Source organism: Caretta caretta, chromosome 3, assembly GCF_965140235.1.
Source record: "Caretta caretta isolate rCarCar2 chromosome 3, rCarCar1.hap1, whole genome shotgun sequence".
In the NCBI taxonomy this organism is placed as follows: Eukaryota; Metazoa; Chordata; order Testudines; family Cheloniidae; genus Caretta; species Caretta caretta.
Window position 1 is genome coordinate 201,707,985 of NC_134208.1, and position 24,592 is coordinate 201,732,576.

The following is a 24,592-nucleotide window of genomic DNA, read 5'->3' on the forward strand; positions in this document are numbered from 1 at the left end:
CTATGGACCAAATACCCCTTGTTCCATTCCTTTGTAACTGTCGTATTGTCTGTGTTTTGGCTCTAACAAATGAGTTAATTTATTGAATGACTGAGTTTTAAATGACACTATACAAAGGGTAGGTCGACTTGACAGTTTCATCCTAAATGGCTGATCCTAAATATTCAGAACCTGACTCTCCCCAAGCAGAATGAGTAACTTCCACTCACTTCAATTTGATTACTTCTGTCCTATCCTGTGTGGGAGAACTGAGCCCCTGGGCTTTACTGCGGCCTGTGATTCAGGTCTTTCCGGTACAGACTGCAGTTAATAAACACATGAGAGGAGATATTACTTTGGTCTAAAGCCTTCAGCTGATGCATACTAAAGAGAAAAAGTATGCTGAAGGCAGTGAACTGTATTATTAGAACTACTAAAGTAGAGACACTTGAGTAAGTATTATAAAGTACAGCATGCTTTGTATAATCACGTGAAAAGCCATGCAGGGCTCATTGCTGCTTTCATCATGAAGAAGCTGGACATAATTTAAAAGAGCATGTAGCTGCTGCCAGTCTTGCTAAAATTAAGACCAGCTATTGGACACCTTGAAAAGTCCAGTGGGGTTGCACCGGGTGTAAGTGAAGGCAGAATCTAGCCCCATTGTATTTGGGTTTACTAATTTAGTGGACATTGGCAGGCTAACAGCATGTGATGTGCCTGTAATGAACTCAGCCGCTGAGTTATGCGGAGCTGATTACATGAAATAGGGCCGTCCTTACCCATACGCAAAATATGCAGCTGTGTAGGGCACCAGGATATTGCTGCATGCTGCTCCAGCCCCTGCTCCGGCTCTTCCCCAGGCCCCCGCCCCTACTCCCCTAAGCTCTGCAGCAGGGCTGGGGCTGCACTCACCGGAGGCGGGAAGTGCAGCAACCCGGCCCCAGCCGCGCAGCTGGTGAGTGCTGCGGGGTGGTTCCCTCCTGCCCCCCAAGCCAGCCCCCCTGCTCCCACCCCGCAGAGCCCTGCCCTGCAGCGGGACTGCGTAGGGCCCCAGAATAACTAGGGACGGCCTTGACACTAAATGATCAGCAGAACATCTTTGTCAGGAAGGGCTCTGTGTTAGCTTTCCACTTCTTTAAACAGTTGGGAGCCAGTTCTGCCTGAACTCGTGTGGCTATGTGAGGTCTCGAGAGCGAGGGTAGAACTGGTGTATTGTTGCATCTTAAGGGGCAGGCCACAGAGGCTGTGTAGTTAGGGTGACCAGATGTCCCAATTGTATAGAGACAGTCCTGATTTCGGGGTCTTTTTCTTATATAGGCTCCTGTTTACCCGCATACACACCCCCAGTCCCGATTTTTCACACTTGCTGACTGGTCACCCTATGTGTAGTAGTGAGGATCTGTCCACGGCAAGGTAGACAACTGGCCTCTGTGTGTGGGAGCAAGGGGAGGAGCAAGGGCAAAGCCACTTGGTCTGTGACTGTGCAGATCCACTGGCCAAAACTCCCCCATAAGGAGCTGGAAGGGCAGCAACACTGCAGTAATAGCTGCCAAGTGATACAACAGGCAGTAATCACACAGCTGTCTAACCTGTCAAGGTCCTACTGGTGTTGTATGAAGCTTGTGACTTCCCCCTCCTTTTGTGAGATGGGGTGAAGGGGAAAAGTGCCAGGAATGTTCATTGATAGGAGGTTAATGGAGCCTCCACCGAGCACACTAGTTGCTTATCCCCCTCCCTCAGGGACTGAACTGTGAAGCCTTCACAACGGTCAAAGTACAGAACTCCAAATTAAAGAGAATTTTGCCACTGCCTTCAGACAAGACCCTCAATGGCCCTGATCCAAAATCCGCTGAACTGGATGAGAAAACTCTCATGGATTTGAGTAGACTTTAGATTAGGCCCAAAACTAACTGGTAACAATTCTGCTTATTTCTGATCTGTAAACAGAGCTGAAGCTGAGTTCTGGTAACATAACCACCCTAAAGCAGTGCAGAAACTTCTAATAACCTCCTCCGCTATCTTTAAACACCACCTTTAACTTTCAGAATGTTGCTGGCTATTAGTCCCTTACACCGTGTGTGTGCAGTGTACATATATCTGACTTAACATCATGGTGGTGAACATTATTCACAGGCCCTGATACAGGACAGCATGTGCTTAAGGCTAAGCACATACTGAAGTGCAGGATCAGGGTCTTTATTTTATTTTCTCAGCTTTATCACTAGCACCAAGAAAATGAGATTGAGCTATAAAGATCACTTATATATTAAAAAAAAGGCCTGATTATTACAGCAACATCTAGGGTCCCCAATCACAGACCAAGTCCCTACTGTGCTAAGTGCTATACAAACACAAATCCTGCAGAACTTCATTTGCATGAGGAATCTTTACTCCTACAAACAATCCCACTGACTTCCAGTGGGGAAGGATTTATAGGATGGGGTCCAAAGTTTTGTAGCTCACAAATGGTAATGTCCGGCAGTGATTCGTTTGTATCTTTACTAGGGCTGTCGATTAATTGCGATTAACTAAAAAAAAAAATAATCACGATTAATTGCTCTGTTAATCAGTAGAATACTAACTGAAATTTATTAAATATTTTGGATGTTTTTCTACATTTTCAAATATATCTAGTTCGATTACAACGCAGAATACAAAGTGTACAGTGCTCACTTTATATTTTTGATTACAAATATTTCCACTGCAAAAATGATAAACAAAAGGAATAGTATTTTTCAGTTCACCTCATACAAGTACTGTAGTGCAATCTCTTTCTCATGAAAGTGCAGCTTACAAATGTAGGGGTTTTTTGTTACATAACTACACTCAAAAACAAAACAATGTAAAACTTTAGAGGCTACGTGTCCACCCAGTCCTACTTGGTCAGCCTATTGCTAAGAGAAATAAGTTTGTTTACATTTACGGGAGATAATGCTGCCCACTTCTTAATTACAATGTAACCTGAAAGTGAAAACAGGCACTCACATGGCACTGTTCTAGCTGGTGTCGCAAGATATTTATTTGCCAGATGCATTAAAGATTTATATGCCTCTTCATGCTTCGGCCATCGTTCCAGAGGACATGCTTCCAAGCTGATGACACTTGTTCAAAAAAATAATGCGTTAATTAAATTTGTGACTTAACTCCTTGGGGGAGAATTGCATGACTCCTACTCTGTTTTACCCTCATTCTGCTATATTTTCATGTTCTAGCAGTCTTGGATGATGACCCAGCTCATGTTGTTCATTTTAAGAACACTTTCACTGCAAATTTTAAAAAAATGCAAAGAAGATAGCAATATGAAATTTCTAAAGATAGCTACAGCACTTTACCCAAGGTTTAAGAATCTGAAGTGCCTTCCAAAATCTGAGAGGGATGAGGTGTAGAGCATGCTTTCAGAAGTCTTAAAAGAGCAACACTCTGATGCAGAAACCACAGAACCCAAACCACCAAAAAAGAAAATCAACCTTCTGCTGATGGCATCTGTCTCATGATGATGAAAATGAACATGCGTTGGTCAACACAGCTTTGGATGCTTATCAAGCAGAACCCATAATCAGCATGGACGCGTGTCCCCTGGAAGGGTGGTTGAAACATGAAGGGACATATGAATCTTTAGTGCATCTGACATATAAATACCTTGTGACACTAGCTACAACACTGCCATGCGAATGCCTGTTCTCACTTTCAGTGACATTGTAAGCAAGAAGTGGGCAGCATTATCTTCTACAAATGTAAACAAACTTGTTTGTCTGAGTAATTGGCTGAACAAAGAAGTAGGACTGATTGGACTTGTAGGCTCTAAAGTTTTACATTGTTTTATTTTTGAATGCAGAGTTTTTTGTACATCTACATTTGTAAATTCAACTTTCATGATAAAGAGATTGCATTACAGTACTTGTATTAGGTGAATTGAAAAACTATTGTTTTTACAGTGCAAATGTTTATAATCAAAAAATAAAGTGAGCACTGTACACTTTGTATTCTGTTGTAATTGAAATCAATATATTTGAAAACGTCCAAAAATATTTAAATAAATGGTATTCTATTGTTTAACAGTGCAATTAATTGTGTGATTAATCGCGATTAATTTTTTTAATCACTTGACAGCCCTAATCTTTACCAATATTCAGAATTTTCACTTTTACTTTTAAAGGTGTTTTTAGACAAAAACCAAAGGTACTTTGGTATTGTTCACATCATGATTGTTTTAAGAAAGTGGGGAGATGGCTTTTGTCACTGATTAGCTCCTGGTGTTTTACCTTTTACCCGTCTACCTTCATCTTAATTAATTACTTCCTAGCTGTGGGTTTGTTAGCTCAGCTTTAACCCACATGTATTTATATTATCAGAATTGGGCAGGGGAGGGGAATTAGGCAGCATTTTGCTATTGCAAAGATTTCTGCCCAGGAGAGTAACAGGATCAACATGTACATTGTTCATGCATGTCATGTGAAATGGGTCCTTTGTTTGACTACATAGTTGTCTGAAGTTCCAGAGAAAAGATAAATTTGGCTTGGGACAAGAGCTATCATGTTTGTTAAAAGGGCAATTCCCTGTCTTCGTCATGAAATCATCTAAAATTTGATTGCTCCCAGGAGAATTTTATAAGTGGGGCACCTGATGTAGGTTACTACAGGCTGGTCTTCACTACAGGGAGATCAATGCTGCTGCAATCTACTGAAAACCTGTTAAGTCGACAGCAGAGCACTCTCCGGTTGACCCCGGTTCTCCAGCTCCCCAAGAGTAAGGGAAGTCGACCGGAGAGCGTCTCCAGTCAACGCAGTGAAGACACCGGGGTAAATTGACCTAAGCTACATTGACTTCAGCTATGGTATTCACATAACTGGAATAAAAAAGGAAAGGAGTACTTGTGGCACCTTAGAGACTAACCAATCTTGAGTAGTTGGTGTAGTGTAACTTAGGTCGACTTACCCCCATAGTGAAGACAAGCCCTTTAAGTGGCCAGTGAAGCAGGAAACTAGGTGAGGTTCCCTAGAAATGATCCTCTGCAGATCTAGCATGGGTGGAGATCTCCCAAATGCAGGGGATCTATGGGGGAAGGACATTGTTTGTTTGTTTTGAGAATCTCAAATTCCTCGTCTTGCTGCCTCTGCAGTCTAGAATGGTGGAGTTTTCTTGTTTCTGTTTTTTGGCTTTTCTCTTAAGATAAAGTCAGAATTGTATCTATTGAATGGCTTTGTTTTATGAAAAACACTATGCTGGTGAATCAAATGTTTCCTGTTTATCAGTACACATCAACCCAAGTATCATTTGCCAGCACAGACCACTATTATACTGTTTGATTTATGTGACATTGTTGTCTGAAATTGCTGATGCTGTACTAAATTTCCTTGTTTTGCAAGTGATGGAATAATAAGTAACCTTGTGGTGGGAGGGGTGGGTGGGAGGAGAACAAACCAAGCACTATTATCTGCAGCTTTGGGATTTTCATTGTTTCTGAACTCAGAACTGATTCTGACAGCTTGGTACTCCTCCTGCTTGCCATATGAAAGGGCTGCTCCCTCCATGGGGCAAACAACATGTCACGTCTGCTCCCCTCTCTGTTCTCCCCCTATCCACCCCCTGCCCACAGGAGTTTAGCAGTTGGGTTTGTGTAATTAGGGATTCCCCAGCCCTTCCCTAACCTCATCCCCAAAACCTCTTTCAATGCTGGTGGGAATGGAGTCCCATGAAGCTCCACTCCAGTTCAGTCACCTGCTCCACTTCCACTGTCTGTCAGACCTTCTGTGCCCATCGGTGGTGGAGTTAATGGGATTTGCTCTTCAGTTATTCCGTTTACTTGTACACATTCCAAATCTCCAACAAGTAGCTTCAAACCATCCTCTATTTTAAATTTTAAGCAACTTAGCAGAAGAATGTTCCCTATTTCCCATGCTCAAAGTGACAAACAGAGCCTGAGGCCTGGGTTGGATGATATTAAGTTCTGCACTAGCAGTAGGTTTAAGGTTCAGTGTCTCACAACCCTGAGGAGCCAAAAACAAGCTTCAAACCATTGGAAAGGGCAGATTGCCAGCTTCCTAGAAGACATAAATTTCCTTCTAGCCCTGAAGAGACCTGAAATACTGACCTTAAAATCAGCTATTGTTAGGTGGAAAGGAGCTATTTTAGTTCACGGTCAACACTTTACACCAGGCCATGAGCACTGTACAGAGGACCTATGCTAAGTGAGTTGTTAGGTTTTACAGGAGAGCTGTGACAAGTAATCCCAATAACACTTTGTAAAATCTCAGTAAAATAATAGAATAATAGCTGTTCTGTGACATCATGGCATATAGAGAACAACAGGCTGGTACTGCAGAGGTTTTATCACCACTGGTTTGAAATGCCTCGCATTGAGTAATGCAGCCCTCCCAAACTCATGCTTGTAAAACCGCACTCAAATCAGAAGAGGTCTATAATACAGTGGTGAAATTTCCTGACATAAATACAGTATATTTGTGTGTTTAATTACATATCTTCCCCATCAGTTTCTTTGTTCGCCACCAGTTTGTGATGGTTTTAAATGAACTTTTGCCGCCAGACTGATAACAATGGAAGATCACTTGAAGGATGTTAAAGTGACCCCTCCCAAAGCACAGAATTGTCTGAGCAGGCTGGCTGCTTGAGCAAGGCGGTCTGGGTTCTGTTCCCAGTTCTGTCACTCACCTGCTGCATCACTTCCCCTCTGCTGCTCTTGCCCCCACCTCGATCCTTTCTCCTGTCTCTGTTATCTGAACTGTAACTCTCCAAGACCAGCCGTGTCTCACTGTGTTTGTATAGGGTCTTGCACTGTGTAGCCTTCATCTTAGTGGGGGACTGTAGGCACTGCAGTACTCCTTAAATAATAGGAAGCATGGTCTAGTGATTAGGGCGTTAAGCCGAGGACTTGGGAGACTTGGATTCAATTCCCTGCTCTGCCACAGACTTTGAGACCTGGAGCAAGTCACTTAGCTTCTTTGTGCCTCTATTCCCCATCTGTAAAGTGGGGATAACCACATTACCCTACCTCGTGGAGGGTGTTGAGGATAAATAAATGTAAAGGTTGTGAAATGCTCACCCACTGTGGTGATGGGGTGGGCGAATTGTTTCTTGATGCCACATATGGCGATCCATTAGACTCTGAGCAAGAACCAGCCAGCAAAGTACATGAGAGAGAAGATGCTCAATGCTACCTCCGAGCACTGGCCCACCCTATCCAGCATCCCATCTCTAGTTGGGGCCATTTCTGATGTTTTGGGGAGGAGGGGAATTCCCCAGCATAGCATCTTCTCAAATCGGAAATATATGGTACCCACCTGTAATTTTGGGCCCTAAAATCTATTTATATTGGGTCCACTTCACTTACTAACCATCATCTGCAATCATTCAGTATTGGTGACTTAATAGGAAAACGTTCCTTAAAGAACTACATATTCTCTTCTTCCCCAAGGAATCGATGTGGTGGTAGTAGTGGTGAAAGAATACATACAGTTAAAAACACAAATGGGATGATAAAAAAATGTTGTCCCCCTCAGTACACTAATTCTCAAGTGCTGGGTTGGAACTTGGTTAGCTCAGCTGACCAGCAAGGGGTAAGAATCACACAAAGATGGATTTTGTTTTGGGTTTTTTGTTTTTTTTTATCAGGGCCATATGTTTTGCAGCTGCAATCCGTGCTTCAGGGAGGGACAGGAACACTAGCAGAAACTATGATATTTTGTATCGTTCGCACAAAAGCAATCACATGTGGTGAAAAAAACCGGCGCAAAAGAAGGGCACCCATGCTTCACTGTGCAGATGATCACTGCTGCAGCCGGAATCCTTTCCTTAGGAGGAATCTGAATTGAATACTCTGAATCAAGGGATACATGCCTGTCAGAGCCCTGAGGTCTAGCTACAGTATTTAGAATATGGCCATCGTGCAGGCAGCTACCAGTCTAGAATTAGAGGCCACTCAAGAGGTAAGTGAAGCTTTTGACATCTAGAACTACCCCCCCTCTGTTTATAGTGGGGGTTTTCCATTAGAGACAAGGTTTCTATTCTATTTATTCCTGTTCTTATACCAGTCTGGCACTCCATTGTCATGGGCAAGCATGTTTGAGGCCTTCCTTTGACACACGTTGACATAGTTAGGTCTGAATTCTTTCAGGGCAAAAGACAGTAAAAGACCCTTCATCTTGGCCAGAGATTTCTGAGGCAAAAGTGCATGTAGTTCCCATTAAAGATATGAAGAGAACACAACCTCTCTGAAGTGCAATATTTCCTCCCCATCAAAAAAAATAAGGGTTCTCAAACTACTGGAGAGGATTTTACCTGCCTTTGCACACTGCTTTACAGAGTTTCCTCTGAAGTTATATTTTTAGGCTTGGCAGAATTACGTTGGGGAGAGTGGGGGAGAGAGAGATTACTATTGATGTTTGTTTTTTTGTGTATTTTCCAATAATAGGTTGAAATGTTCAGTTGTGCAAAATTATGGGGGGCAAGTCAAACCATTATTGATGTTGAGATTCAAGAATTTAAAGTGATTATAATAAGTAAAAAACAAATTGTCAATTTTGGAATTATTTAAGCTCAGTACCAATGTGGACACAAGAACAAATGGATATAAACTGGCCACCAGGAAATTTAGACTAGAAATTAGACGAAGGTTTCTAACCATCAGAGGGGTGAAGTTTTGGAATAGCCTTCCAAGGGAAGCAGTGGGGGCAAAAGATCTATCTGGCTTTAAGATTAAACTTGATAAGTTTATGGAGGAGATGGTATGATGGGATAACATGGTTTTGGTAATTAAATATTCATGGTAAATAGACCCAATGGCCTGTGATGGGATATTAGATGGGGTGGGATCCGAGTTACCCAGGAAAGAATTTTCTGTAGTATCTGGCTGATGAATCTTGCCCATATGCTCAGGGTTTAGCTGATTGCCATATTTGGGATCGGGAAGGAATTTTCCTCCAGGGCAGATTGGAAGAGGCCCTGGAGGTTTTTCACCTTCCTCTGTAGCATGGGGCACGGGTCACTTGCTGGAGGATTCTCTGCTCCTTGAAGTCTTTAAACTACGATTTGAGGACTTCAATAGCACAGATATAGGTGTGAGGTTTTTTGCAGGAGTGGTGGGTGAAATTCTGTGGCCTGCGTTGTGCAGGAGGTCGGACTGGATGATCATAATGGTCCCTTCTGACCTAAATATCTATGAATCTATGAACACCACATCAAAATATGCTATATACATATCCTTAACTCAAACTAAGTTCTTAAGCAGCATTTTTCTCACTTTGCCTGTCTGTAAATTTCTTTTATCAATGCAAATATTTTTCCCTCAGTTTGTGTGCATTTGATAAATGTTTATTTCACCAATAGAAATCAAATCCTTCCAAGCCAACATACGCACAACCCAAAAGGCCCCAGGTACCTCCCTCTAGACATTCTCTGCAAAATTGTAATTCAGCGAAGTCCAAGGATTCCCCGGAGGGAATACAGCTAGCTCGGTCAACCATAAAGATCATACCCAGGGATGTACTGACATTTTGACAGTTTCCCTGAAAATTTCAAAGCTGTATTAACTCTGGATTTGGTTGTTCAGCAGCTACTTTGGTTACTTTTTAAATCGATTTTCCTGGTAACCATCTCATCTCATCTGTTCAAAGCTGAGAGCTTTGTCTTGTCAACTCCCCTCGTTTTTGTTTGTTTGTTTGTTTGTTTGTTTTGGTTTTTTGTTTTGTTTTGGGGGTTGTTTGTTTGTTTGTTGTTTTGCAGGCCCAAAGTGTCCCTTTGCCTCATTCCAGAAAAATCTAATTGTACCGTTCAGGTAGAACATGCTGTTCCCAAAGACAGAAAAAAGTTAGGCACAGCAAGGTGTCTTACAACTCACTGACGGAATGCTTCTTCTGAGGGACCATTCTAGGTGGGAAAAGTAGATCCGCCTCCATGTGAATTTTAATCCATGGCCTTGTTTTCAAGTGTCATTGAGGCATTCTGGGATGCAGACACCTGTCCACTGGATTGAGACCAAAAGCTGTTTCATATAGGTCATTGAATAAACATCAACTGTGAGAGTTTTCAATGGCTACTGATTTTAGAGAGATGAAAATGTAATTTCCCATTACTAACATCCAATCTAGTTCTTGTTAACTCTGTGTCAGATCATGTTGCTTGTTCTTGGCATTTTTTTGATGGCTACAGAAGTCTCCTAGAAAGAGCAGTCACTGCAGTAGGGTGAAAGATCTGGATTTCTCCAAAAAGCTTACTTTTATCAAAACTTACTCGCATCAATACCAAGCAGTTAAATCAAGGATGAGTAATACCCATTAGTCAGAATGACAAATGGTGTTTTAAAAATCCAACGTATAGGAGACACATCTCATTTAGCCCTAAAATATTTGCGTGCCATGGCACTAAGACTTTTCTGAGTTTCCGTGATCACTGAATGTCCTAATGGGAAGGTTTAAGTGAACAGTATTTTATAATAATTCAGTGTTCTTCACAAAAGATTGTGGGAAGTTTTCTGGAGTAGTTGGATGAAAGAATGAGCTCTAGGAAACACTTCAGGAAGAACCATTATATTGCTTGACAATATATAGTAAGGAAAGAGAGGATAATTGACTTTCCAAATGCTCTTACAGAGCAATAGAGAGAAATATCTAAGTAGTAACAATTTGATGTAAGCATCTGCACTTCACTGTAGAGTTTACAAATGTTTTTCTTCCAGGCATACTTTAGTAGGTACACTGTGCCGTGCTACACGGCTACCTTCAATTAAGATGATAAACCTGTAAAAAGGTTTAATATCTTTCTATAACTATCACCACATTTCTTAGGGTTAATTTATAATATTTTGGGTGGGGTTAATTTTTTAAAATGATTAAATGTGCAGCCACCTTCTGCAAAGCCCTTTGACTGGAATGCAAATGAACTTTTGTGCTTATAGCAACCCTACAATATCTAATACAGATTGCCGTAATTTCTTAGAAAGCATGTCTATTAATTTCTGATTTCTTAGAAAACGCGTCTATTAATCACTGATTATCAATAGTTACCTATAAAAGTTGTCTTAATGGAAAGTGTACTCCAAAAATGGGCGGAGACCAGAGAATAGGTTCTCGATAGCCAACATAACATAGACCATCCTAAAAAGTGAAAAATGAAGGCAATCCCTTTTCCACGAAGGCTGAGATTACCTTTCTGTATGAGTAGTATTACACACATTAAGATAAGGAGGACTTGTGGCACCTTAGAGACTAACCAATTTATTTGAGCATAAGCTTTCGTGAGCTACAGCTCTAAGGTGCCACAAGTACTCCTTTTCTTTTTGCGAATACAGACTAACACGGCTGTTACTCTGAAACCACACTTTAAGATATATGCAGTATGTATTGTTGTATAGCCCAGATCATCAAAAGATGTTTGGCACCCACAATAGGTTTGTACTATTGTCACAGAAGTGCTGTTAACTGTGTGCTGATATTGTGGTTGGCCATAGCACCCACTTCAACATTTGAGAGGACTGCTTATTCTCCTGCCATGACTAATCTGCACTGTTGTTTGTTTATCATGGTGCCAGAAAGCTGCAGCTTAGATCCGCTCCCCATTGTTCTAGGTGTTATACAAATATCTAGTCCCTGTACCAAAGAATTTACTGTCTAAATAGATGAATAAAGGTGGGGGAGTAGGGGAAGAAGTAGCATCATTCCCATTTCACAGATGGGGGAACCGAGGCACAAAGATTAAATGACTTGCCCAAGTTCACATTAGGGAGTTGGTGGCAGAGCCAGAAACTAAACCGGCATCTCTTTTGGTCCCTGTCTCTTACCTGTAAAACCACTCTTCCACATCCTGCTTGTTAGGGATGCATAGTCACACGACACACGTCTTCAAATGTATCCTGTGCTCCTGGAGTCCCCCTGTGGGTGGTCGGAGAGCCAAACTCAAGCTGTGACACTTCTGCTCCAGCTTACCCACTTTGCTTCTGTCTTTAATTGTATGCACGTACAAGCGGGGCGGGACTCTTCTCACTAAAAGAAATTCTAAATATAACCTCTGTAATGTGCAGAATGTTTGTTTGATCTTCCCTGTGAATTAAATTAAATATACACTGAACTGTTATCTGCAACCTGCCTGGTCACTGGCACACTTGTAATGCTGTCTCTGTCTCTATCCACCAGCAAGTGAGGTGTAGGTGAAATGGATTTAGGTGGATTAAAATGAAAGCGTTAATTTTTAAAGGTATCCTAAATGCATAGTGCCATATTCTCTGCTGATGTAAATTGGTATTGATACACTAAGTTCAATAGGCCAATGTCAACTTACTCCAGTTGAAGATCTGGCCCTTAATACAGAGAAGATGGGAGCTGATATATCAAATTGCAATACTTCTTTCCAAACAATTTGTCTGCTCTCTTGACAGACTTATGATTTCATACCTGTGCAACTATTATTAAAATATCTTTCAGACCTCTGGCTTTGTCATTCCCTTCAGGCATTCCAACCGTATCATATCTTCTTTCTCCTGATAAATCACCACCATCTTTATTCCTGACAATTTTGCATCTTCCTAACAGCCTGGATTTTTCTCCTAATTCAAAATATTTGAATAAATGGGGACTTCTCTCAGCTCCTGTAGTGTAATGTATTTTTATAGTGTAATATAATATAATATAGCAGTAAGTAAAACATCCTTGGCTTATTTTCAGAAATAACTGGTGATTTTGGTGTGTCCAAATTTCAGGTACTCAACTTATCATGATTCGGCGGAGGATGCTCAGCACTGCCTGAAAAATCAAGCTCCTTTTTAAATGTCTTAAATTGGGCACTCAAAATCACTATTCATATTTGAAAATTTAGGATACTTTTTATTAAAAAAAATTAGAAACCAAATATTTAAATCTCATTAGTTTCTTTTAGTATGTGGAGCGCCTTGACAACCAATAAATGACAGGGAACCTGCAGGTAACTTAATATATATATTTAAAGATAATAGAGTGCCTACAATATGTTCATTTAAACTACTTATGGTGGCTCAGTTCAAAATTACTGTGCATTAAAATCCACTGAATGCCACAAGCCTTCTAAATTAGGAAGAACATGTCAAGCGATATGTGGAAATGGGCTCTTGTACAAGAGTAGTTTACAGTGAGAAGAATGAGTATTGTTCCCTGGAGTACATACATCCCAGTTTGGTAATTCCGTACCAGCTTTTACTATTTCTCTCCAAACACTTATTGTCTTTTGGGTTTTTTTATTTGTTCCATTGTGCATCTCTATTAGATATTTCTCATGGGCCAGCTATCAAGAAACACCCTGCTGTGCTGTGGTGTGGCGAATGAAGGCATTTTCAACCATAAACAAGGTATTGTGTGGTTTAAAAAAACACCCTGACAATGACAAGTCTCAGATGGCTTGTAATTGTTTAAATGTATCTTACTTGTATTGCTTAGAGATATAGTGTCTTTTGAGAAACTGACCAATTTGACAAAATATTTAAATGATCAGGCTGCTACAAGGTAGATTAGAAGATGTTTTTTATGAAGCATGTTGCATGCTTATTTGGTGTGGTCTGTGAATCAGTCTGTATGTATCTTTTTTCCTAAGTCTCTCTTTCAAAAGAGACTATTAGATTCCTAAGTCCTATTGACTGTCAATTAGAGTTAGGCACTTACCTGTATGGGACTTAGCCTCTTAGTCAGTTAGGCACTTTAAAAAGGTTGGGGTAAAATTTAATTGAGTTCAAGAGTAAGGCTTGACAAACTTTTTATTCTCATGGATGAATGTTTACTCACCTGTGGGACTATTTGCATGCATAGGAGATAGCTAGCATGACAAAATTCTGTAATATGGCAATATATTGGCTGGCTGAATTCATTATTTGCCTTTGATTTTTTTTTTTTTTTGGCTGCTGGATGGTTATTTTGTGATTCTCCATCTGATTAATTGCTAGGGTGCCTAGAACTTTTTATAAGGGATGTGTTATTTGTTGCCTAAATTGCAATGATTGATTATTCAATGGATAGCAGTACAGGAAACTGTATCATAAAGATGAAGGAATAACAGGACATTCACTGCCTATAGTATAATTAAGAATGTACTCAAAAAGCAATTGAGAGAAACAATATTAATGAGGTCTAAAACCATTGTCTACAAAGAAGTAACAAGATCTGCCTCTAGGTAACAAATGAACACTTGGGACCTACATTCATCATAATTGTTCTGATGCTTTACTGGCTTAGACAGTGTGTGTGCCTGCTTTCCTGTGCAGATATTTTGTCTGGGGAAGGACACAAGGGATGCCCATTCCTTACACACCTGAACTAGGTTCTGAGCAAAGTAGTAGTCCCTGTGTTTATGGTGTGTAAGATCAGTGCCACAGTCAGCACTAATTGCCCCGCAGCTAGTTCCACACTGGCCAGGCGTGGAGTGAAGCAGAATGCTGCGTCCTCTTCCAGGATGGTACGGTGGCTGCATTACCTGGAGCTCGGGGAGGCAGGTTACCTGTTTTTGAGGTGTGACTCTGCCAGAGCTCCCCCTGAAGTGATGAGCCCCCCTCTCTCAGCCCCAATATGTGGCTGTGCCTTAAAGGCATATTAGAGCCCCTACTTTCTCTTGTTCAAGTCACAGTTGCGTGATATCTGAATCAGAGGCCACTCTTGACCATGTTGCCCCTAGTAGTCCTGTTTTTCCATCTGACGGTTCATGGAAACGGCATAATAGCTTGAGGTTTTTGAGTTATCCATTGGACATTAGTTATGCCTGTGTGCAGCCTCTGAGGTGAGGGGGTGGTATTGCTTCAGAGTCCGGCTGTACCAATGCACAGGCATTACCAAGAATTATCTAGAGGCACATCTTTGACCCATGAGTGAAGTCTGAGAATGGGCTTAGCACAGAGGATTTCTGCAGGGCTAAGAGGGGCAGAATTCCCCTTCCTCCACCCCCTCACTCCCAGACAGGATATAGACTACCTCAGTGCAGCTGTTGCAGCCCATGGACCATAGTTGCAGCCCATGGACTAAACACACTCGCTCAGTGGCCAGCTTTACACTGCAGTGGAAACACAATGGTCCTGTTGCATCCAGGAACGTCCGTCACCCAGTCATTCCTGCATCAAGCTTGCATCTTGTGGCTGAGCTACGGCATATTGTTTCCGAAGTTTACAAATAAAGGCTAACATGGGTGTTACAGAAAGGGAAATCATTCCTCAGCTTCTCACTCCTAACCACTAAATTCACCTACATACTATCTTATAGCCTGGGGAATTCAATTCCATTTTCTTTGAAACTTATCCCTTGTGTCAAAGTTATTTTCGGTTTCTGATCACTCTTGTAGTCAGATATGTGACAAGATCAACCAGTGGTGGTCACTTTTTTTAGTCCTCCACTAGATCCCCTCATCTTGCAAACCTCATCCTTCTTCCTCCTATATTTGCATTTAGGGCCCGCTTTCATCTCAGACTCCCATTCTCCTCATGTGGCTTCTCCTGTCTCTCTCTCTCTCTCTGGTAATCCCCTCTGCCAGCTTCTCATACAAGTGCAGCTCTTCTAATCTAGCGGAGGAAGGTATAACACGATCCAATGGCTGGAAGCTGGAGCTAGACACATGCAAGCATACATTTTTGAGAATGAGGGTGATTAACCAGCGGAACAATTTACAAAGGGCCATAGTGTAACCATTTTTAAATCAAGATTGGATGCTTTTCTAAAAGGTATGCACTAAGAATTATTTTGGGGGCAGCTGTCTAGCCTGTGTGCTACAGGAGGTCTGACTAGATCAGTGGGTCTCAAACTTTTTTACTGGTGACCCCTTTCACATCACAAGCCTCTGAGTGCGACCCCCCCCCCTCCCAATAAATGAAACACACTTTTAACTATATTTTAACACCATTATAAATGCTGGAGGCAAGCGGGGTTTGGGGTGGAGGTTGACAGCTTGCGACCCCTCTTGTAATAGCCTTGTGACCCCCTGAGGGGTCCCGACCCTCAGTTTGAGAACCCCTGGACTAGATGATCACAATGGTCCCTTCTGGACTTAGAATCCATGAATTCCCCTTCTCTGGTAACACTACCAGAGACACAGAAAATGGAGATACAGAAAACCATAATCACCTAATCTGCTGAAGGGCTGTCTGCCTGTAGGCAGGAGAGTATAGCTGCAAATCCTGCCCAGTGGCACAGCACACTTGCCGGAGGGGTGGTGTTATTTGGTTTTTTTGACAAAACAAATATCAGACTTTTTTTTAAAAAGGCAGTGGACATGCTTGAATCTACTGCCATTTTGAAGACAGGCTTCTTAAGGTCTTCAGGAGAACCTATAATACCTTCATACTGCAGAGGACTGTATCTGCCTTCTAAAATGAGTGATGTGTGGGGCGTGATCCAAAGCCCACTGAAGTCCAAGGGGAATTTTTCCACTGACTTTAGAGGCTTTCATTCAGGCCCATATGTTTACATGGTCCATCTATTTCCTTTGATTTCTCCCTTCCCCCCGCCCCCCCCCCCGCCCCCCGACACACACACCCCTGCCCCCAACCCCCAATATTTGTGGTGGTTTTCACTTAAGCTAAAAATTTAGCATGACATTATAAATTTTTTTTTAATTGTATGTGCACAGTAGAGAACACGCATTTGATTAAAAATAGACATCAGTTTCAAACAGTGAGGGGAAAATACTCTTAAGGTTGGGGGAAGAAGAAAAACCACTGTGCACAAAACCCAGTAGCTATGCAGAACCCTTTTACTGCTTTTCTTCCCTGCCCTTATCTCAGCTGCAGGATTTCTTTGAAACAAAATTAGCAAACAATGGTTATGTCTGCACGACAGCTTATGCCAACATAATTTAGGTTGCTTGGGTGTGAATAAACCACACACACACACACACACACACACACACACACACACACACGCCCAAGCAACCTAAATTACTCTGGCATGAGCGCTCATATGCACAGCACTATGTCGGCAGGAGAGCTTCCCCTACCAACATAGCTTCTGCTGCTCTCTGGTGGGGGTTTTTTTTTATGCCAACAAAGTTCTCGCCCATCGGCATAGAGCGTCTTCGCCACGCATACTACAGCATCATACCTGTCTCGGTTCAGCTGGCCACTGCAGCACTGTACGTATAGACATGGCCTTAGTTTGATTTGCTTGGCAGAACATGGTTTCAGGTTTAACAATAGGACAACCAGCTCTGTGTGTTGCACCAAAATTACCGTAGCCAAACATACAGTGACTCCTCACTTAAAGTCGTCCCGGTTAACGTTGTTACGTTGCTGATCAATTAGGCAACATGCTCGTTTAAAGTTGCGCCATGCTCCCTTATAACATCGTTTGGCAGCCACCTGCTTTGTCCGCTGCTTGCAAGAAGAGCAGCCTGTTGGAGCGAGCTGGTGGGGGCTTGGAAGCAGGGTGGACCGGCAGCCCCCCCATCAGCTCCCCACTCCCCTAAGTTCCCTGTGCAGCAGCCGCCCAGCAGGCTATCAATTGCCAGCAGTTCTGCTGTCCCTCCACCCACTGCCATGTGCTGCTCCTGCCCTCTGCCTTGGAGCTGCTCCCAGGAGCCTCCTGTTTGCTGTGCAGGGGGGAGAAGAGGGGTACTAATGTCAGGGTGTCCCCCTCCCCCCTGCTCCTGTCCCCCGCTTACCCCATCTCCATAGAGCTGGGGGTGGGCACGACAGGGCTCAGGACAGAGGGAGCTTGCTAGCAGCAGCTGCTATCTCAACTGGCTGATCTCCTTAAAAAGGCAAAGTACTTAGAGTGGCGTCAGCAGACTTAAAGGGGCAATGCTCATCTCTCTCTCTCACACACACACAGGGTGTGTGTCTCTGTCTCTGTCTGCCATGCTGCCTCCCCTCCCTCCATTTGTGCTGCCTTGTAGAGTGTGAGGCTACATTAACAACAGTGTGTTAACCCTTGAGGGCTCAGGCGAATGCTAGGTCATCATTCAGCACTAAGGCATTCCCTGGGAAATATTCCACCATCTGACTCCACCACCTCAACCAAGCTTCACAATCATCATTGTTGTGTACAGTATTAAATTGTTTGTTTAAAACTTATACTCTGTGTGTGTGTGTGTGTATATATATATATATATATATAATGTAATCTCTTGTCTGGTGAAAAATTTCCCTGGAACCTAACCACCCCCTCACCCTCCCACACACACATTTACATTAATTCTTATGGGGAAATTGGATTCGCTTAACATTGTTTCACTTAAAGTCACATTTTTCAGGAACATAACTACAACTTACAGGAGTTACTGTAATCCAATTAACTACACTGTATGATTTCATGCAAGTATGTATGTTACAGTTGTATGGATTGTTGCAGAGTAGCAGCTGTGTTAGTCTGTATTCGCTAAAAGAAAAGGAGTACTTGTGGCACATTAGATACTAACAAATTTATTTGTTAGTCTCTAAGGTGCTGCTCAGTTTAGCCATGATCTCATACTGGCACAGAATAGTGGGTAGGACTTTTTTTGTTTTTTTATCCCTTATTTCATGTGTCTTTGGTCTGGATCAGCACTCCTGTAACTTTAAGGGTGATTACATATTGGTTACTTGGCCAGTCGTTCTTTAACGTGCAGTAATGTATGTTTTTAATGATGTAATTCACTCCTGCCCTGACAAAGCCCGAGTGATCTGGTTTGGGGCTGGGATCAATGGACTAAAATTGATAGAGCTCTAATAGTGCAGGGCCAGATTGTGGCCTGGACTGTATGCGGGTGCGTGGCCGGAGCACTAGGAGCTTTCCCCTCGTTGCCTTGCTTGCATAAGGGCTGGAGCCAATGGTGCAGGGGGAGAGCACAGGATCCCGAAGGCACCAAAGAGGGCACAGGGAGGAGGAGACAAGCCATGCTGCATATACATACCTCCACTCCAGCTCACAGAGTGGGGATAAGCCTGCAAGGGGAGTATGCTGAATCCGGTTAAGGGGTGTAGCAGCTGGTGGGTTGGCACTGTGCACTCTGGAGCTCCCAGAGGCATTCTGCCTGCCTAAAGCAGAATCGCACCCACTGCAAAGAGCTGTCCCTTTAATGGCACCATTGAGTGCTTATGTAGTTACGGGTGAGATTTTTCCAAAGCACTCAGCATTGGCCTCACTCTGCTCCTTCTGAAGTCCACAATAAAGCTCCATGGCCACAGAGTTAGGCCAATGCTGAGTGCTTTGAAAATTCCTCTCCATTCTGAATTTAAGATTTACTAATTTTTGTGGCCTCGCTGCATATCAGAATCTATGAGCCTGATTCTCCTTTCATTTGTATCAGCATAATGAGCTGTAACTCCATTTAAGTCAATGCAGTTACACCAGCGTCAGAGGAGAATCGGAGCTTCTGTCAATGTCTTAGCTTCGCTTTCAGTGTACTTCCTAGTGATTTATGCTACGATGAATCAATAAGTGGACATTAGCTTCCCCTCAGGATTGAACGCTTGCCCTGCATACATTCATCTGAAGCACTAGCTACACAATCTATCCTCACTTGAATTTGATTTATTGCTCAACTCATATTCTTTAGTTTACAATCAAGTATTGGAAAAGGGCAATATTAATCAGAGAACACGAGCGGAAATTGGCAGGCTAATGGTGCACTGTTGCATTGTTTACTGTACAATAGAATGATTGAGGTCACTGTTACGGAAAGCCATTAAGAAATGAAAAGCTTATTAAAGGGAAACTGTTAGCATATTAATTGCCTGTTGTAAGCACACATTTCTTTACCTTCGCTACTAACAATGCCCTGGATTCTTAAGTTTTGTTTTTTGTTTTTGTTTTTTTAAGTTTCACTTTTATTTGTTACACAATTCTCCCAGGGTCTGATTGTGTTCCCAAGATGACCATGTGGATCTTTCCCTCCTCATTAGAAAGAGGGCTTGGCGAAATCTAGAGCAGAATCTCCTACTGAGGGCTGTCCAGGTGTCTGGGTTAGGGGAAGGTTGGTAGGCAGTGGGCTGGCCATGGACAGAATGGAAATAGGCATCATCTCCCCCAACGAGTCCCCTCTCACCCAGGCAAGTTCATGGCAAAACAAACAAAAGGAAGTATTTTTTCACACAACACACAGTCAATCTGTGGAACGCCTTGCCAGAGGATGTTGTGAAGGCCAAGACTCTAACACGGTTCAAAAAAGAACTAGATAAGTTCATGGAGGATAGGTCCATCAATGGCTTTTAGCCAGGGTGGGCAGGGATGGTGTCCCTAGACTCTGTTCTATTCATTCCCTCTGAAGCACCTGGTATTGGCCACTGTCGGAAGACAGGATACTGGGCTAGACGGACCTTTGGTCTGATCCAGTATGGCCGTTCTTATGTTCTTAAAACTAACAGTCAAAGGCTGTAGTACGCTTTTGGCTGTGGTAAGGATCCCCCTTTAATGGGCCGGGGGAAGGGGCATCTAAGGACAGCCACTGGCTGCATGGCTCCAATGAACATGTGCTACCAGTCTTTTTGCCAAGGCAACAGCTTGGGTGGAGGCACGGTGCCTCTGAACAGATGGTCCCTCTGATGTCCCAGGAGCTAGGGTGGAGCCCGTGTCCTGTTCTGAGATAGGGCAAACCCCGCCACCCAGAATAATGGGGGAGACCTCTCAGCAGAGATTTCCTCTCCATTAGCCTTCCTGTGGAGGAGTGGAAAACGGGACCCTCAGTGTGAACAATACAAATGAGTCAGATCAGCTCTGCTTTCAGGTGCTAAGTGAATCAGTGTTTGGGGTCCATCTTCTATAGAATGTTAAACTTTCTACCTGGGGTCTCATAAATGTGGGGACGTTGGTGGTGTTGTTGTTCCTAGGTTTTTTATGACAGCTTGGATTTGGGATCAAATGTAAGCTGACCGTGTCCCTTTAACCTTATGTAAATGTGCGTTTAAGCAGGAATCTTGTACAGTTCCTTTGTGTAGTGTATAGCCATTCCAACGTTGAGAGAGATGAATATTCAAAAGTGCACAGAGCTAATTTTCAAAAACTAATTGCTAGTCCATTTTAATACTAAAAGGGACTAATGCTGAATACATGATAATGACCCGCAGGGAGTCATTGGAAAAAATTAAACACTGGTGAACTTAGTGTGTTGTGCTCTTAATAATTGAAAATGAGTTCAATTTTTAATGGCTAAAAGGAAAATGTATTCTTGGGCTGAGATGCAGTATCGAAAATGCCACCCTAGAGTGAATCTTTACAATCCAGCCATGTGTTTTTGAAGAAAAGAGGTTTACATAAGAAATATTGACCTACCGTTCCTGGCAGAATAGCTGTACTAACTGGCATGGTAACATGGATGATTCTACTGGTTCACTAGGACAAAGCATCTTCTTAGTGAATTATTGTAGTGAGAGCCAACTTGGGTTTCTGTAGTTCATACAAGTCTTGCAAATGTTATTTTTTGGTTGAAAATTATTACCTCAATGTATACATAGGAGTAGGCTTCATGCACGTTTATGAGGCAAGTGTTTTTGTTTTTTTAAATGACTGAGTTCATTTACCTATGCACTGCTCTGACCTGTGCCAGCTGGCACAAGTCACAAAGAGCCTGCCTGACAGATGGGGATAGCATACACCCTCTCCATGCCACCTAGCCCTGGACTGAAGTAGAAGGGTGTTGGAGCTGGCTCCAGATCACTGAGGGAAGAAGGGAACCTTCCTAATGCAGCTGATGTCTTTCCTTTTGGTGCAGGGGGAAGGGCAGGGGAAAGAGTTTGTCCCTTGAAGTTCCAGACAGTTACTAATTTGAGGGGGAAGAAGGGGCAGCATTAAAGTGTCTTTCTCCCATCTCCGGCTCTACTCTTTCAAATCAACGGTAGCCATTTCAGGTGGCATCTATTACCCCTGTCCCTCATGAGGATGTAGGATTCAGCCTGGTGGGTCTTTCAGCCCTCTGGGGGAGCGAGGAGGAAATGAGGTCATCTGTGTGGGGCCCTGAACATTCAATATTAATGTGTGTCCATGGAGTATAAATGTTTAAAATTATTTTTTAATAAAGCAATTTAAAATAGAAGCCCCAATAGCAGAGGGAGAGAGGACTCTGAGTAGGGCCTACATTAATGGTCTGTAACCTGGAGCAATCGTGTACTGTCCTAAGGAAAACTGTATTAGGAAGGTATGCCATTTAAGGCACTGTGGTATAAACAATGGAGTTTCCACTTTATGAATATTCCATAACTAATTCTCTTCTGGGGTAAATTGGTGCAGCTTCATTGACATCTGCATCAGCAGAAAATTTGGCCCTCAATCTGCAAAGAAAATATGGGTCCGCTCCTAATCCCATTGGTTTCACCAGGCAGTAGGATTGAGCCCTTTGATTATATAAGTAACTCAGACTCTGGGATTCCTCCCTTAGGCATCAGCTTCGTGCCTTGTGATCTGAGAGAAAGCATCATTCAACCTTGCTCTGAGGTAATAAGCTACTTCAGTGGAGTTAGTACAGATTAACACCACCATGCCCTTCTTTTCTCTGCTAGGAGACAAAGGCAATCTCTAATCTGTTCTACAGTGTCTTGGTTTACTCCATGAATCAGGAAGACCTCATAAGTCTGTGGCACTGCAAGCAGAGTGGGGGTGTTATAAAATAAACATGGGTTCCTCTTTAAAGTTGGCCATTGCTAAGTTGTTATGGCACTTTTATTGATAACATACCTGCCGTTATGCCTTATTGCCACACTTAATGTCATCTTCTGCAATAATTGAAGGGTTGTTTCCTTGACAGTCCTCCCAGATGAACATTCAAATGAATAAATGCACTGTTTGCAGACATGTTTTAGTACAAATGGAGTATAGTTATGATAGAAATATCCTCATGTGACTGGTTTTTCTGTGGACATGCTTTCTCTGCTGGAACTAGTTTAAATCAATGTAGCAGTAGCTGTCATTTCGGCAGAATCTGCCACCCATATTGCCTGTCAGTAGCACCTTGCTCTGAGTGATCCTATTGAAATTGGTGGGATTATTCACAAGTAAGGTACTAGTAAAGGTGAGGAAACTGTTCACCTACTTTTTTCTGTTTCTTTCAACAGTAACAAATTTATGAATCCATCTAGCCCCATTTCCTCCTCCTCTGGGGGGAGGGGTAGATTCACAGAGACCTGCAAGGAAGCCATTTATAAATATTACATTAATTTAAAGGCAACAGAATGCCCATGAGTCATAAATGATCTGGAGGATGGTGTGGATTGCACTCTCAGCAAATTTGCGGATGATACTAAACTGGGAGGAGTGGTAGATACGCTGGAGGGGAGGGATAGGATACAGAAAGACCTAGACAAATTGGAGGATTGGGCCAAAAGAAATCTGATGAGGTTCAATAAGGATAAGTGCAGGGTCCTGCACTTAGGACGGAAGAACCCAATGCACAGCTACAGACGAAGGACCAAATGGCTAGGCAGCAGTTCTGCGGAAAAGGACCTAGGGGTGACAGTGGACGAGAAGCTGGATATGAGTCAGCAGTGTGCCCTTGTTGCCAAGAAGGCCAATGGCATTTTGGGATGTATAAGTAGGGGCATAGCGAGCAGATCGAGGGACGTGATCGTTCCCCTCTATTCGACATTGGTGAGGCCTCATCTGGAGTACTGTGTCCAGTTTTGGGCCCCACACTTCAAGAAGGATGTGGATAAATTGGAGAGAGTCCAGCGAAGGGCAACAAAAATGATTAGGGGACTGGAACACATGAGTTATGAGGAGAGGCTGAGGGAGCTGGGATTGTTTAGCCTGCAGAAGAGAAGAATGAGGGGGGATTTGATAGCTGCTTTCAACTACCTAAAAGGGGGTTCCAAAGAGGATGGCTCTAGACTGTTCTCAATTGTAGCCGATGACAGAACGAGGAGTAATGGTCTCAAGTTGCAGTGGGGGAGGTTTAGATTGGATATTAGGAAAAACTTTTTCACTAAGAGGGTGGTGAAACACTGGAATGCGTTACCTAGGGAGGTGGTAGAATCTCCTTCCTTAGAGGTTTTTAAGGTCAGGCTTGACAAAGCCCTGGCTGGGATGATTTAACTGGGAGTTGGTCCTGCTTTGAGCAGGGGGTTGGACTAGATGACCTTCTGGGGTCCCTTCCAACCCTGATATTCTATGATTCTATGATTCTATGGTGCTAAGAATTAAATTAGTAACTGGGAGCACTAACGTGGGTGGTGATATCAAGAGATAATAGACTTTGTGGGACTTTTTTTTTTTTAAATCTCTTCACAACACTACCTTTGCCTCTGCTAATGGATCCTGGTGACCTGAATTTTTTATTCCTGGACTCTGGATTAAATTCTGTGGTCTACAGAAATAACCATGAAGGGATTAAAATTCTCTGGGACCCAGAACTGATGTTTACCTGGACTACAACTAACTTTCAAAATACAGGGATATTGTGCCAGCAACAAAAGGTTTTTTGATGAGGCGTAAGCACAAACTCCTCCAATTACTTATCTTCAAGAAGTTGATATGTGTCTAGAGTTTATTTCAAAAACAATTTATAAACCTTAGGACTCTTGCTCTTCCATTTGCTTAGTATGCTCTCTGCTTTCCCAACTTGTTACACGAATTAATAGTGTTATTGAGTAACAGTAAGTATGGCAGAAAACCTCCCTTTAATTTTGCCTCTACTTTCTGAAGTGTGTAGGTGATGACTGCCATCTTGGCCAATACACCAGGAATTGAAAACCAGGGTCCTC

The 24,592-nt window shown here is 42.6% G+C and overlaps 1 protein-coding gene across 7 annotated transcripts in view; it reads left to right on the top strand.

The window, feature by feature from the left end:
* Nucleotides 1–24,592, top strand: part of PAK5 (p21 (RAC1) activated kinase 5) — a 210,322-nt gene that overhangs the window by 112,285 nt on the left and 73,445 nt on the right. For 5 of the 7 annotated variants that reach the window (XM_075127251.1, XM_048842569.2, XM_048842568.2 and 2 more), the window contains exon 3: nucleotides 13,225–13,306. The exons of the other annotated variants lie outside the window; for them this stretch is intronic. In XM_075127251.1, coding sequence (XP_074983352.1) covers nucleotides 13,234–13,306 — 73 coding nt within the window. In that variant the 5' untranslated portion in view covers nucleotides 13,225–13,233. The remainder of the gene's footprint in view (nucleotides 1–13,224; nucleotides 13,307–24,592) is intronic. 7 annotated transcript variants of the gene reach the window in all.